Below are 16366 nucleotides of genomic sequence, written 5' to 3' on the forward strand. Positions count from 1 at the left end.
TGTGTCAGGATCCATGTCCCAACTCTGCCTTGCCGAGCCTGGGTCAGGAGATGTTCAGAAATCAGATGATTGTGATTGCAGTGTCTGCCAACAACTTCTGGCCCCACTTTGAGTTTATTCCCTTTCCCTCTGCTTTTGAGTCCTTCCTGAACCACGTCGAGGTCCTGCCGAGTTAGGGCAGCGAAGGGTAGTGTGGGGTGTGGAGGGGCGGCAGGCAGGCAGGCTCACAGGACGTATGTGGCCAGCTGACTAGGCTCTCCTGCCCCAGGTGCTGTACATGGACGCCGTGGAGTACTTCCCCGATGAGATGCAGGAGATCCTGGACCTGATGACGGAGAAGGAGCTCCGGGTGCGCCTGCTGCTGGAGGAGCTGGAGCTTCTACTTGAGGACTAGAGACCTGGAGGGGCGTGGGGAGCGTGTCTCCGAGACCTTGGCACCTGTCCTGTCCGAGCCAGGAGGAACCAGGAGACGGTGACACATACCTTCGAGCGTGTGTGCTGAGACCTCTGCCTTTGACGTTTGTTTCTTGGTAATTTGTGTCTGGGTTATCAGTCTCTCACCTCTTGCACTTTTTTTGCATGTGCAAGTGACATGAAAGCTGCTGTCTTACATATCATATATGTGAGTATGTGTACATATGTGCATAGATGAGGATCGTGTCAGGCGGTAACTGAGCCTAGCGTGGCCGGTGTACGAGTTCTTGTTCGGTCCGCTGTTGCCCTGCGCGGCCAGTGCCAGCCCTGCCCGGGTGAATATACGTTCCTGATAGGCATCCTTGCTGCTCTCGCAGTTGAGGTAAGAAAGGTCCGGTTAACTCAGTACTAGGATCTTCTCCACCAGGCCGTATCCTCAGACCAGAGCAGTGGGGAGTCACTTAGAACTTGGTGTTCTCACCTGTATCAGATGTGTTCAGAGTTCTCATTTTTCCCTAAGCCCTGCTCTGTGATGCCTCCAACCATGGACCCAGCAGCTAGCATCACCTGGGGGCCTGTTAGAAATGCAGACTCTCAGGCCACACCCTGGCCCTGAGTCAGAACCAGTGCTCTAACGGGACTCCTTTCAGGGGACTTGTGTGTACATCACAGTGTGGAAAGCACTGCCCCAAGTAAGGACTCTGCTGCAGGGGAGCTCGCCAGCAGCCACCATGGCCGAGTGGAGGACGGAGCCAGCCCCTTCCCAGCAGATCCAGCCCTGCCTGTGCGACGTGCCAAAGGTACGCGTTCAGCGTGCGCGTCAGCTCAGCTTAAGATGTGGAGGCCCAGGCCGGCCGTGTACTCGTTCTGATTCCAAGGCTGTAACATTTGACTGAGAGAAACTAACTTCCCTGAGGTCCTGCTTTAAAAAAAAATGGACAGTTTCTCTCTTGGCTTTTTTAAAAAAAGAAATCATGCTGTCTAGAACCATTGAAAGCACGTTTCTTTGGCACCTCGTCCCGGAAGAGCCAGTGTTGTGGAACTAAGTTTTGGCTAGAAACTGATGGACGCGGGTTGGGTAAAGAAGGGGAGGACAGCACAGCTGAGCACTTTCTAGAGAGCAGCTGAGAGCCCCCAGGGAAGCTGCCCGCCAGCCGCCGCGAGGCTTACCTTGGTCTGCCCCACTTCCTGGCTGTAAGACTGAACTGCCCAGAAAGGAGAGAGAAGAGCTGGAAACAGAGAAAGGCAAGGGGAAGCTCTGACACATCTTCACGCTCTCGGGAGGGATGAGGCTTCTCAACCCGGTAACAAGGGATGTTGGGGCTGCTATGAGATTCTGCAACCCTGACCTGAGACTCCTTTTAGAAACCCCCGGTCTCCTAGCAACACCAGTACCTCTTTCCTGCCCCCAGTGTGCTGAGAACTCACATACTCCATAAACTTCCAAAAGTGAATGCTTGCTTTCCTTCTGAAGCCCCTGCCATGTGAACTCGGCCTTTGCTGCTTAAACGACTAGGATCGCTGGCTATTCGGCTGTGATCCTTTCTTTCCCATCAGCTGCTGTTGAACAGCAACCACCAGTCTGGGGGCGTAACGTGGGGACAAACAGGTGCTGAAGCTTGCCGTCCCTGTGAGCAGCGGGCAGCTTCCCTGATGCCCGGATCCACCCGCCTGCTGCTGAGCCGCAGGCGCGGACGGTCCAGAAACAGGACTCGGTGTTGAGAAAAAGCAGGCTTTATTGGGACGAGGACACTGCACGCGACCAACAGACGAAGGCAGCCCAATGGGCACCCCCCCCCCCCCCGCCACGCTCAGAAAGGTACACGGATGTTTCACTGAAGACGAGCAACTGGAACATCAGCTCCCCTGGGCGGCTTCCCCAGCCTCATCCCTCCCAGGGGTCAGGACACTCCTGCCATTTCCCTAAAGGCAGCTGTGGTCCCTAGAGATAGAGCCCCTCAGGGGTGCCTTCTTGTTTTTTATAAAGAACATTTTCTTTAGATTTTTTGAAGTCTTCATTTGTTACTTTCATTCTACGTTCTCTCAAGGCCATCAGACCAGCTTCTGTACAGATTGCCTGTGAGAAAGAACAGCATGTTCAGAAAGTGAAATATTTATTTTTATTCTAACAATTTAGAGCTATTTTGAAATAAAGTGTAGGCTACCCAGACTAAACACTTTCTCAAACCATGTGGGAAAGATTAGATTTTTTAAATATGTTTTAAGCATTCTAATTATTTTCTCAAAGGACCTGACATTGCTTAAACTAGCAGTAATTGACTAAGGAAGAGGACTGGCCCAGGAACCGAGGCTCTGGGTTCTAGTATTGCTCAGGTTACGACCAGCTGTGTGGCAGGTCAGTCGGTAAGTTCGCAAAGCTCCGCTTTTGTTAATGGAAGTAATCTCCCTAAGAAATAGATAATGTCCAGAAATTTAGACTATACATCAATGTCGTTTACTTATGTCATAAGAGAACATGTGTTCTAGGTTAAATACAGGTTTCAATACAGTATTTGTTCTAAGATACTCATTTTCTTAATAATTACTTGTCAAAAGTAAAAAGAACCCTGTGTGACAAGAAGTGATAAGAACACAATCGTGGCACTGAAGTTTCTATCTGGTTATGGCCCTTAGGATATTTATTTCAAATGGTTCAGCAGAAAAGAAGTGTTTTGTGCATACAGAGAAAACAAACAGGTAAAATGATAATATTTGGTAAATTGAGGTGATAAGTATTTGGGTGTTTGCTATTGATGCAACTTTCCTGAAGGCTTGAAAGTTTTTTAAATAAAAAGTGCAAAATTTTAAAATAATTTAGATTTTAAAGAGAGAGATTTTACCCTCCAACAAAGACACTAGCCTAGATCTACTGACGCTAATGATACGCAGTTCAGTGCAGGCACCAGCATGAAAAGGCCTGCATGGCCGCCCCTGCCTCACCCTGGCATCAAGCCTGATGAGAACTCAGGTCCTCCCACAGAAAGCAGGTTGTATCCGTATTCAGTGTTGCCAGGCCTTGCTTTTAACTCTGGTCATCTGGGAAGAAACATCATACACATATGTGATAAAACTGAGAGGTACAATCCAGCCCAGGTTCTCACTTTGATGTCAGCACCAGAGAGGTCATCTTTCGCCATGATCAAGTCATCCAGGGTCACGTCGTCGGCCAGCGTCATCCTGCTCGTGTGGATCTGGAAGATGCGCTTCTTCGTCTTCTCATCAGGCAGGGGGAACTCGATCTTCCGGTCAATGCGGCCTGCACACATGAAAGGTTTTCAGTCACACCCCTGGGCAGCCCCAGGCTCGGCCCAGGTTCAGGGGGAAGCCTGAGCCACCTCATGTGTGGTCTCAGTCACATAGTGTCTTGTGGAAGGAGGTTCAAATTTATCCCATTAAAAAAAAAAATCCTCTCTGCTCTGGTTCTTCAGAAGCAAATGAGAGGTTCCTAAATGGCACAGTTAGTGCGAAAGGACAGATCAATTGTGCTAAAAAACATTATAAACAAGAGTAAGCACATTAGTTCTTGTTTCTTTTGGTACTACCTGAATGTAAAAACTGAGCTGCCATATGGATTATTTCTTTTAAAAAAATTTGAGACTAAAAAGGGAACATTTGTTATGGGAAAGGAAAGAATCTGACATAAGATTTGAATTAAAATGGTCAAGCTACACAGACTATATCACGCTCGCTCTTATCCATTATCTCAAACGGACAGTTTTGTTATTTTAAGTTTCAGTGTGGTGTCTGCTTTTATGTGTATTATTTATATTCCTCCCAAAGTGCTCTTAGAAATATAAACACATATAAGCACAGTTATTCTCCACAGTGAAACAAAAGCAAATGTGACCTGGTCTGATAAGTGCTGGGTCCAAAGTCTCTATTCGGTTTGTGGCCATGATGACTTTCACGTCTCCCCTTGAATCAAACCCATCCAGCTGGTTCAACAATTCCAGCATTGTTCGCTGAATTTCTCTCTCACCACCAGAATTTGAGTCATACCTTTGGAAAAGACGATAAGGAGAAGTGAAAACCCAACTGATCTCCCGTCAGAGGGGAATTACAAAACACACCTGTCTCAACCCATATGTCACATCCTCAGTTTTTCTAGTAAAACATCAGCACACCCTCCCAAGGCCCAAATCACGTATCATATTACTTCCTTTGCAGCAGTTTTTATATCTGACATTCTGTCTCCACATTTGAGATCCTTAAGGGCAGAGACTCATGCTCAGGACTGGTTCTCAGAGTCTAGATGGTGCCTGACTCAAAACGGTGCTCGAGGCGGCGTGGTTACGGACTGACCAATGAGCTGCGGGCCGGTTGTTACCTGACACCTGGAAGAGCACAGCCTAAAGCATCCACAGAGAGCTACACAGTAGGGACTGCGGCAAACCAACACGCAAGCTGGACAGGGAGTGCCAATGGCCGATCGTTCTCAGAAGAACCACACGGGTTTTACCTCTAAACGACGCAAGAGAGGCGAGAGAATGCCTACCTTTTGGTCCCAATGGCATCAATTTCATCAATAAACACGATGGATGGTGCATGTTCTTCAGCAACTCGAAACAATTCCCGAACGAGTTTGGGCCCATCACCCAGGTACTTCTGAATAAGTTCAGAGCCAACCACTCTCAAGAAAGTGGCTGAGGTTTGGTTTGCTACTGCTTTGGCTAGTAAGGTTTTACCTATTTTAGATTGAAAAAGAAAATGGGAAAAAAACCTCAAGTGCTGTTTTAACTTTAAAACTCTCATTACCACCTTAAAAAGACGTCAAAAATGAGTGGATCCCTGTATGAAAAGCATTATGTTCTCCAAAATAGGAAACAGGCATCAGTATTTGATAATGCTCCCAAGGTGATCCCAGTGTACAGCCAAGGTTGAGCACCCTGTTTTCATTTTTTCTTATAAACTATTTTCAACAGACTCATGTTACTCTTAAAAATATTTACAAGTATTATGTTTTACAACATTTAAATCTGGCATATTTGAGTACAGAAGAGGAGTGCTTGGGAACTGGAAATGCATTCACATTGAGCAGGCATTTGGGGGGACACTACTGGTGTTTATTTTTTGTTGTAATCCCTATTTTTTTCTTAACACATTAACTCTGTGACATCTATAATTTCAAGTCTAAGATAGTTCAGTTTCTTAGGTACTTCTATATACAGATATTCTTTCATGTAATAGGTATGTTTCCAGAGGAGTTGCTTATTCAAAAAAGTCCAAAATGCTGCTTAGGGCACACTTTTAAACTAAGGAACTGTGGCGTCCTCACTCGACTGCTAAGTACCTATAAGCAGCTAATGATGAGCTGAGTGCCTGGAAAGTGACCAACACGGAGCATACATACCTGTGCCAGGTGGACCGTAGAGAATGACCCCCTTAGGGGGCTTTATACCCATCTCTTCATAGTATTCCGGATGAGTGAGAGGAAGCTCCACAGATTCCTACAGAAAATAAAACACTTGGTAAAAATGAAAGGTTTTCTTACTGAAATTATCAGACTCATTAGCCGGCATCAAGAGTGTATCTCACTTTCAACAAAAAGTTAAAATTTCAATTATCCTTGTTAGAGACAATGTGCTTGACTTCCACCAGCAAGGACATACTGCAGAGGACGACCTCTGTCCCACCTGAGCTCCCAGTACCCACCCCTCTTCCTAATAGCACCCAATCTCCCTTTCACTTCTCAGCACAAGTCAGCCTTGAGCAACACTTAAGCCTTTCCTGAGCAAAAGGAACTTAAGAAAGCTAGAATTCCCCCTTTTTAATTAAACTACAGGCAGGAGCTGGCAAGATCTTCTGTTGTTGCCACCACCGAGGGACACAATGGCTACTTCCCAGCTGAGAGGTCACCGGTGGAGCTCTGTGATAGCTCTGAGTGGCCTCCCTACAGAGGGAAGGAGCTGCAGAGGGCTGGGATTACGCTCTAGACCTCCCTGTGCAAGTGTGTGCCACTCAGCTACCCCATACCTCACTGGGGCTTTCTGGAAAGCCACAGTGAAAGTCAGCATAATTGGAAACATGTTCACACAGATACTACCAAACAATTCCAAGCACCCTAAATGAGACAGCAGTAAGAAACCAAAGGTCTGAAACCCCGGAGTCAGTTCTCAGGCATACCTTAATTTCCTGGATTTGGTTGTCCAACCCCCCAATATCAGCATAGGTCTCCTGGGGGGCCTTTTCCACCTTCATCACTGTGACCAAGGGATCCGTGTCGTCCATCAGCACCCCTATCACGGCATGCACCTAACAGGACACTAAGCTTTAACACAGGGACACGAGGTTCACACAATGCACTTACAACAATGGGACGGCAATCAGAGAATTTCCTCTACCTTCAGGAGTTCACAGGATGGGCAGACAGATTTAAGAGGAAGGAGAAAGCACTCCTGTGGGCTTTCTTAGACTATCAACTTACCTTGTGATTGAGCAGGACCGAGCAGCCCGGTTCCAGCAGATCCTTGTCTACAAATGAAAGAATGCTGACATAGTGTTCTGAGCCCACAGATGTAGACACGATGGCATGATTGTCATCAATGATCTCTTCCAAAGTTCCCACTGACATTGGAGTCCCTCTCAGGTCATCTACCTTTGATCTTTCCTCCTATGTAAGAGTATGCCGAGAGGGAAAAGTGGATTAGACCCACAAAGACGATGCTGAGTTCACTAGATTCACAAAGCAGGTGGTGTGTTTATTTATTTAATACATCCTTTAAATAAATTTTAATTTTTTAAACTATTTTTTGGGGGAGTAGTAATTAGATTTACTTAATTTTTAGACGAGGTGCTGGGGATCAAAGCCAGGACCTTGTGCATGCTAAGCATGCACTCTACCACTTGAGCTAGCAGTTGGTGCTGTTAAAAGGCAGCTAAATAATGATTCATTAAAGCCTGAAAAGTTCAACTACTTGAATTTCATTTATACATTGGCAATTTTAACTAAGTAGAATTCAATTTGTGAAAATCAAAGTTACAATAATTTCTCAATTTACCTCTTGCTTTTCCTCTAAAGGCTTCATTTGTTCCTGATTTCTAATGAATTCTTCCTCCATGAGAAGATAGTCTTTAATTCTCTCTAACTTCAATAATTTTAACCGGCACTGAGTGTGAGGTGTCACTGTAAATAAAAAGTAAAGTTTTATTATATTTGGAGCCTGTGGTTTGCACTTAATTCATCCTTAAGGAAATAAAAGTTAAGATTTAAAATAAGCTTATTTTAGTTGGCCAGACTCTGAAAAATTCAGTTTGGTGACCCTAAGTAAGCAGATGCCTAAATGCAAAGGGAAAAGGGGTTCTGCAAATATGTAACCATGTGGATGCGGTCCATGACCAGACAGATAACACAAATGACACAGGCTGTCTATAAAGGACAAACTCACTGGCCCAAAAGATAGTTTCTTTGGTTTATTATTCCCCACAGGTGCTAATAAAAACAGCTACACACGCTGTTCAGTCAGTATACGCTGTTGCACCGAGCTGTAACACATGCATCCATTTATAGGAAGATTGTGAATATTAGGGATATTAACATATATGCAAACATTTTTTTCCCACACTCTTGTGTTGTTTCTTTAGAAATTTCAAAATTTACATACAAATTTACATACTATCTTTTCTTTTGTGGTTTCTAGGTTTCTTGGCTTCTTCAAAAGGTACCTCCTCCCCTAAAGTTAAAATATATTCCTGGATTTTCATTTATTTACTTATTTGCATATGTATATCTATTAATCTATCTGGCAAAAAGCAAGGGGTATAATTTCATTTTCTCTCAATAACAAAAAATGCCAGCCATTTATATTAAATAATCCATCATCTTCCTACAGAACAAAAATCATGTATTATTTATCTGTATATGTTAATTATCTGTAACTTGACTGTGTTTTTGAACTTTCTGTTTTCTTCTGGTGACCTTATGATCTATTCTTTATCAACACTGTATCAATTCATTATGGTAGATCACAGACACATTTTCTACTGCCTGACTCTATTATTAACCAAGCAATATTTAATAAATTAGTTTATCTCAACTAAGCAAGAAGACACTTGTTTAGATGGCAGATGAGGGTGGGGGAGGTATTTGAGCTGAATCCTGAAGGGATGAGGAGGAAGCAGCCACAGGGAGAACTAGGGGAAGAGCACTTTCAAGCAGAGGGAAGAAAAGGCCCTGATGTGCTGAAAATTCAAAGAGCACAAGGCAGGGCAGTGTGAACGACAAGCAAGAGGAGTGGCAGAAGCTGAGGATGGAGAGCTGGGCTGGGTCAAGTCACCTGGTCTGGATTTTATTCTATACTCAGTAGGAAGCTACTGAAAAAATTTATGTTCAGGCATTGCATGCTGTGATTCCAATACAGTGGCATTCCACTTCTCCATGAAATTAGTGTGTCTCTAAGTTAATCAAGTGCAACCTGAGTTTTCTAATCTAAACCTGTGCTCTAATACACTAGAGGAGCTGGTTAAAGAAGTTATAAGTTTCTTAAAGTGAGAAACAGTTGTATACTGTGTGTATACTGTTAAAACCAAAACATTGCTGTTATTGCAACCCAGAGGAATGCTGCACAAAGTCACAGACCTAGAGCTTCGACCACCCCCTATTTCCTGTGTCCACATTCAGACCTCTAAGCTACACAGAGATGGGTTCCCTAGGAAGCAGAGCCATGTCATTACCCAGGGGCAGTTTGCTGGCAGCGTCTGGTCCCTTTGTTTTCTTCTTCTTTTTCCCCACTCTGGTTGGCACAGGTGGTTCATACTTCTTTTTCTTATCCTTGAGTTTTTAGAATAGCAGGGGAAAAAAAATCACAGATATTAAAACACAAACATTTCTGTAGGACCATCATCTATTTCCAGGTGACTTAGCCCTTATTAGACTTTTTCTTATCCCTTAGATTGTTGTTAAAAACTGTCCTTAAAAAAAAAAAAACAAAAAAAAACCCGTTTTAACATTCCTGGAATTTTAATTGAATGTGTGAATGTAAATGTCTTTCTTTTTACATTACACACTGATAGATTATTCAGTAAGGAACAGAGGTCAGAATTCAGTTATACGCCAAAAGTCTGTGTTGAAATCATCTGACACAGTTCTTCACATCTAAGGATATTAGGCACTAAAATCACAGGCAATTTAACACTTCTGTAATGTTACTACTTCTACATGTTTAAAAATTGTTAATTCATAAATATCTACTTGACAATCAATAATCTTTTGTAAAACATGAAAAGGGTATTGTATCTGTAGGCCAGGCTGGTTAAATAAACACAGATCACTTATTTTACATTTTAAAATTCTTGGATTCCCCAAAGAACTTCTCAGCTGAGATACGACATCTTCCACAATTTGCTCATATCACAGACATATCTGGCTTATTTACCTTGTCATCCTTCTTGCCACCTCCAGGACCATGACCACCACTCTGACTTTGACCCTAAAGAAAAATTAAAACAGAGGTATAAAGTCAGAATATGATCACTTAAAACCTTCTTATTTTCCTGTGATTCTATGACACCAAGACTTCCCCCTTATTTTAACATTTATGAACTCAGGATGTACCTTGCAGTCAAGGTGTACACTTAGCGTGGCAGAATTTTTTTTTTCTGAAAAGCTGGTACATCAATGGTGCATCTAGCAGTAGATTCCATCAAAGACAATTCTTTTAAAAAACATATAACTAACACGTCACAACGAGGCTAAAACTCTAAGACCACCCCTTCTTGAGGGGAAGGTATTTGGCCTGACACTCTATATAAAACTACCTGACTGAGGCCACCAAGAATATATTTCATGAAACTAGGCCATGAAAGCTACATCATTTTACTTATTCAACAAGCATTTATCAATCATTTACTCCTTTCTAGGGTCTCACTAAGACCCAGGAGACTTTCCTTTCAACGGCATCTTATATACCTCCCATCCCTAAAGCCTGGGGCGCTCCAGCAGCTCCATCTTCCCAATCTAAAAAGCTGAATTACCCTAAGCTACCAAGAACTTAGTGTATTGGCAAGCTAAGTGGGGTTTCTCATTTTAAAACAGATCCTCAGTTTCAGGACAATGTTTTACACAGAGCAATGTCTCAAAAATGATGGCATTTTAAATGAGTAATAGTGAATTTACTTGGTTAGAGGGGCTCTCTCAGTCCCCTCAAACCACTTCCACAAGGTCACCTCAATTAATACACTGCCAGCTTCATTATCAAGACAAAACCACCCTATCATGTCTACGCAAAAAAAGTTAAGATCAAATATACTTCCCCACATGCAGGATTCTTAAAACTTCATAATTAGAATAAAGACAGTAATTAAGGGCTCTGAGAAACTTTGGGAAATAGGATTAATTTCACTGCAATGAGCTGTCCAAATTATAAGCCTTTAACAATTACTTATACCCCTAAGTAAACGTGATGTTGGCTAGGGCGGCTCATGTTTGCAGTGTGTTTACTATGTGCCTAAGTCTGTACTAGGCATGTTTATCTTCACTCTCACATTGATTCCGGACAGTCCTCAAGGGAGGGCTCGTTATTCCTACTTTCTAGATGAGGAACTGCAACAGCCTAAGAACATGGGCTATGGGATTAGATGCACCCAGGTTTGAATTCCATCACTCCATTACTAATAGGCTGTGTGACTTCAGGTAAGTTAGGTCACCTCCGGGAGCCTTGGTGTCCTTAACTGGAAAGTGGGGATGACATTAACTCCCATCTGTTGCTGAAAATGAGGTAATGAGTGTAAAACATTTAATATTTGCATGACTCCTAGTACCTACTCATCAATACTGCATTACTGGTGAATAAGAAATGTAAGGGTCAGGACTTTCTCTGTCTGGTTACAAAGTCTGGGCTGTGAAACAAATCCACTCTGGTTTGATTCTTCGCTCTCTCTCTTGTCCATCCCCACCTCTGTTTCTGTCCAGGCCATTAATTCTCATATGGGCTCTAGTCTCCCAACTGAGATTTCCAGATGTAGTTTAGTCCCTCACCAATCCAGCTCTATTACCTTCTAAAACAAAGAGCCGATCCTGTAAATCTCCTCAAAAACCTTCAACTGCTCCCCAGGATTTATGGTAATGTCCAAACTCTTCAGGTATGCCTGGTCCTTGCCAAACTGGCTGCAACTAACCTTTCCCAGATTCATCGACCTTCCTTACGATCCTGCAAGTCTGGTCCCACCAGAGGACATTCTTCTGAGTGGGTCCCAAACTTCATGTCTGGGACATTTTACATGGTGTTTCTCAGTCTCAAATAACGTTTTAAAACGTACATGCACTATACTATATGCCAAGGAGTGTCCTAAACATTCTCGGGGTATCATCTCATTTTATTCTTACAGACACTATGAGGCTGGTACTACCATTACCCTTAGTTTACAGATAAGAAAACCAAGGCTCAGAGAAGTTAAGTGACTTGCCTACTGTCACAAAGCTGGTCAGAGAGGTAGCCAGGAATCACACTCAAGTCCACTAGACACCAATATTGGTGTGTTTCTCTACTGCATGGACACCTAGTACATCACAGCAAAGGCCAACAGGATTTGTGTTCTAGCACAGCCGCTCACCCTGTCTCAGTTTCCTCTTTGGTAAACTGAGGGTAATAATAATTGCCTCAAAGGATTGTAGAGAATAATAATGAGCAAATATTGGGAAAGTACCTGCCAGATACTTATCACGCTTAAAATGTGGCTATCCCAAAGTCCTTCTAGACCTATAAGACTATGTGGTTGGGTTCATGATAAAGGCTAAACACATTCCCATCTCAGGCCCTTTGCACTTGTTCCTTTTGCCTGGACCAGTTTCCCTCAGATAACTGCACAGCTACTCTCTCACTTTATTTACATCTCTGCTCCAATCACACCACCTCATTGGGACTCGCTGATACCCTATGTAAAACAGCCACCCCTCCCCACCCTATCCCTTTCTACATAACAGCCCTAAGCAAGGGCCACCAACTCATCTCTATCCCGCCCCAATATATCACACATTCCTTTATTTATTTATTTATTTTTGTCTGCCTTCTTGAGAATGTAAGCTCCACGACGACAGTGACCGGGTCAGTCATGCTCACCCTCTGTATCCTCAGTGCCTAGTGCAGAGCCTGGACCTCCCTCCTTGGGAAAGTGCAGCATCAATTTACGAACTAACGAATAAATGCTAGCTGTTTTTATTGTTACTAATACCCCAGGGGACCTTCCCCTCCGAGTTCCAACTATTACAACAGCGTCCGTCTTAAGGCCTCCTTCAAAAGCCTCCAGTCCGGGCGGTCTCCCACGACTCCACTCTTCCCTCCTCAGCTGGACCAAATCCTTCTCTCTGCTCTAGTCGCACATCCCTCCACCCGGGCGGCTCCGAAAGCACTCGTCCCAGTTACTCCAGGAAGCTCCCGCTAAAACTCCCTGCGCGGGTCAGCAGAGCCCCGGCCGGCGGAGGAGCAAAGCCGGGCGACCTGACCCACTCCGCCCCCTCCGTGGTCCGCCTGCGGGACCCTCCGCGCAGAGTTCCGGCCCCGGGGCCGCGGGGAAAGGCCCGCTGGTCGGCCCCGGCCCGCGGTGGACCTGAACACCGTCTCCACGAGCCTCCGTCCCCGCAAGAAAACCGGGCTAGCCGGTAGGGGAGCGGGCGGACCAAGTGCCTCGGGCAGCCGCATTGTCCTCTCGCCTCGAATCACCTCGACTCAGTCGCACAACTACCACAGCCGTGAAACCCTTAGTCACTCACCATCTTGCTTCGGCTGCTCGAGCCCCGCTGCCGGAAGTGCACAGCTACGGCGGCCCGTCAGGGGCGGGAGTTGTGGAGGACGCTACGGAAGCCGATAGGAACCAAATCCCGCAAGGACGAAGTCGCGTTCCAAAGGCTTGTGCGAGCGGGAGGGGCAAGGATACACTAATACGCGAGACGTGAGCGTTAAAAATATTTCACTTGAAAAAAGTTTTAAATCACAATTACGTTATTGTCAACAACTCTTGGACTGTCAAAGAATTAAGACAATTGTGAAAATATAAAACATTTAAATTTACAAAAATCAAACAGAACTTTACTTACTGCTCTGGAATGGCATTTGGAACTGCGAAGCTGCACCAGCATTTAAGTTCACATTTGGTCTCTGGAATTAGCCTGCTCATCTGAGAGTTTTTCTTTTGTCTCATGAGTCATCTAAATCTATGTGTGTTTGTTTTTTCTTATGACTTGTGATTATGGCAAATGTCGTCTTAAAAGTCCTCATCTTGCACCTGGTTTGTAAGTTTCGTCATATATAACATCCATTAGGACATCAGAAAGATGGCAAGCATCCTTTTGGCCTCTGGAAACTTCCATAAGAGGTGCTCAAAGTGCTGCATCTTGCTAAACTGGAGGGATGGATTTGTCTGATCCCCTTGCCCCTCTCTGCTCCAGATTAATTTAGGCATTTTAATTTTGAAATACTAACACACAACAGGAAATGAGTCTTTCCATTTGATCATCACTAAAATATGGTAATAGAAAGTCTTGACACTGCCAACCTCCACTAACAAATCTGGCATCTACATGCTCCATGAAGTGATCTGATAGGTTAGGGCCAGACAGCTCTCCCTTCATGAATGCTGAGAGCAATTCCAGAGTTGCACAAAACATCTAGGCCACCTGTGTGCAACCTGAAGAAGTGCAGTGTTCCTGAGATGGCGTCACACTCAAAGAACATAGGCTAATCGTCAAAACTTAAGTTATTCTGGAGGACGTGCATTAAGAACACATAGCAAACATGTTCATTTCACCCACCCTTGCATTAGTCTCTATCCAGCTGACAGCCATCAGCGTATCGGGAGAAACCAGTGTGTCGGAATGTCTCTTCACAAGATACTAATTCTTTTATTTTAAAAAAAAGCAATTAAATAGGCGATCAGCACAGTAGTTAAGAGTGTGGGCCTCTACTTTAGGTCTCCTTTCTGGCCTTCTCACTAAGGAGCTGTGTGGTCTTGTTTAGCTATTTAAGTCCCTTTGTGCCTCAGTTGTACCATCTGTGAAATAGGGGCCTTCAGAGTTCCTCCCTCACAGAGTCCTTGTTTGAGGACTGAAGTGCCTAGAACTCTAAGCATGGGCTACAATGATCAGCTGTAGTATTTTTAATACACAAATTGCTCCTGGCTTCCTCATTCTGTGCCTATATCAGATGGTCACATATCTCTCACAAAATGTGTAACCTGTTGATCTAGGGATCTTCAAACACATTTCCCTACTGTGTCCTTAAAAAATACTTTGCAAAACCATGTATTCTGTGACATTCTTAGCTGGCATATAAATTTCATCGTAAGTTTAAATAGCTGTGAAGGACATATTTGTCAGCACATTGAACGTCTTGACATTTTACTATCTCTCCAGTGGAATCTAATCAGCTTGATAAGTGTGATACCTAACATCATCCATTTGAAAGTTATATACATGGGTTCTTCCTTAGCATTGAAAATTTTTTTCTCCCCATGATATATCTGATAAAGGATTAATATCCAAAATATTACAAAGAACTCATACAACTTGACAAGAAAAAAACAACCAACCAAGTAAACTAAAATGAGATTTCACCTCACACCTGTCAGTACGGCTATTATGCAAAAGATAACAAGTAAGTGTTGGTGGGGATGTGAGGAAACCTGCTCTGCTGGTGAGAATGTAAATTGGTGCAGCCACGATGAAAGACAGTATGGAGAGTCCTCAAAAAACTAAGACGAGAACTACCACGTGATCCAGCTACCCCACCTCTGGGTATTTATCCAAAGAATTTGAAAACCCTGATTTGAAAAGATGTCTGCACCCTCAAGTTCATTGTGGCTTTATTTACAATAGCCAAGATATGGAAACAACCTAAGTGCTAAAACAGCTGAGTCAATAAAGATGTGATTGGTATATATGTGATAAATTAATTTTTAGGAATTAAAAAGCAAACTTTTACTGGAAATGCATTTTGTAATGAGCTGACAGACACATCTCCCCTCATTTCATCTGTCCGTGGATGAATATGACATGGTTAGAATGAGGCAGCGTTCGGCTTCAATTCTATTCTTATTTGTTACTTTTATAGATATTTGGGCTGAGAACTCTTGTTCATCTAAATGGTAAAGGAAAGAATTTAGTCATTAAAATGTCACTCAATTCTTTAAATCCTTCTGTGTCATATACCACACATCATGAAGTGATCCATCAGCAAAATCTGTTATTAACGATAACTTAAGTCTTTTTTCCATGTGGTTGTGAGACAGGGAGAGGAGTGCCACCATTTTGGAAAAGAACTGTGACCAACCTTGAGCAAACCAGGCTTTAGAAGCTAAAGAACAAAGTATATCTAGTTGCCACAAGACAAGAAGCTCAACTATAGATTTTAACCTTATCTGTTCTGGTGCTTTCTTGCAGAAAATCCTCATGCACTCCCTTCCCCTCACAGACTCACTCTTTATTCCTGAGAGCCACCAAGGAGCCACCTGCTGCTGATCAAAGAAGTCTGACGATTTCTGCAAATTATCAGAGATCATGAGACAACCCTCACTTTTGTTATAAAAGCAACTTGCCCCTTCTACTCTGGGAGCTGGCACTTTTCCCCCCTGCCTTCTCCCTTGTGCACAAGCCATCTCTTTTAATAAAAATCTTTGCTTGCCTATGAGTCTAGTGGAAGTGATATTCATTTCTATGGCATTGCTGTCCAAGAATATGGAAAGGGCCTGGGAAAAACTGCAAAGACTTAGAAAACATTAGATGTACAAGAAAAATTTGTTACTCAGTCATGAAAGTCATTCACTTTTCAGTTTCTGGGAAATGCACCCAAAAGGCTTTACCACGACATATCAAAAGAGTATCCATTATCCTTGTCACCCCTTCACTCAGAAGCCCCTTGTTAAAACCAAAAGTGTCAAAAAGGGTCGGGGAAATTTTAATATAATTAATTTCATTATACCTTTGGAAATATTGTAATATTTTTCACAAGATTTTTTAAAACCATAT

The 16366-nt window shown here is 43.4% G+C and overlaps 2 protein-coding genes across 2 annotated transcripts in view; one reads left to right on the plus strand and one right to left on the minus strand.

The window, feature by feature from the left end:
- Positions 1–8447, plus strand: part of NRDE2 (NRDE-2, necessary for RNA interference, domain containing) — a 57171-nt gene extending 48724 nt beyond the window's left edge. The window contains exon 14 of the mRNA XM_010968684.3: positions 269–8447. Within this exon, the coding sequence (XP_010966986.2) occupies positions 269–394 (126 nt within the window). The 3' untranslated portion in view covers positions 395–8447. The remainder of the gene's footprint in view (positions 1–268) is intronic.
- PSMC1 (proteasome 26S subunit, ATPase 1) lies at positions 2351–13217 on the minus strand. Its single transcript, XM_010968683.3, has 11 exons — positions 13118–13217; positions 9786–9839; positions 9085–9181; positions 7413–7537; positions 6839–7024; positions 6538–6666; positions 5765–5861; positions 4910–5099; positions 4262–4413; positions 3516–3670; positions 2351–2491 (listed from the first exon to the last, which is right to left on the minus strand). Exons 1-11 carry the CDS (start codon positions 13118–13120, stop codon positions 2357–2359), a joined length of 1323 nt encoding a protein of 440 aa, XP_010966985.1. The 5' UTR covers positions 13121–13217; the 3' UTR covers positions 2351–2356.
- Between the last annotated feature and the right edge of the window lie 3149 nt (positions 13218–16366).

The sequence above is a fragment of the Camelus bactrianus genome, chromosome 6 (assembly GCF_048773025.1).
Source record: "Camelus bactrianus isolate YW-2024 breed Bactrian camel chromosome 6, ASM4877302v1, whole genome shotgun sequence".
In the NCBI taxonomy this organism is placed as follows: Eukaryota; Metazoa; Chordata; class Mammalia; order Artiodactyla; family Camelidae; genus Camelus; species Camelus bactrianus.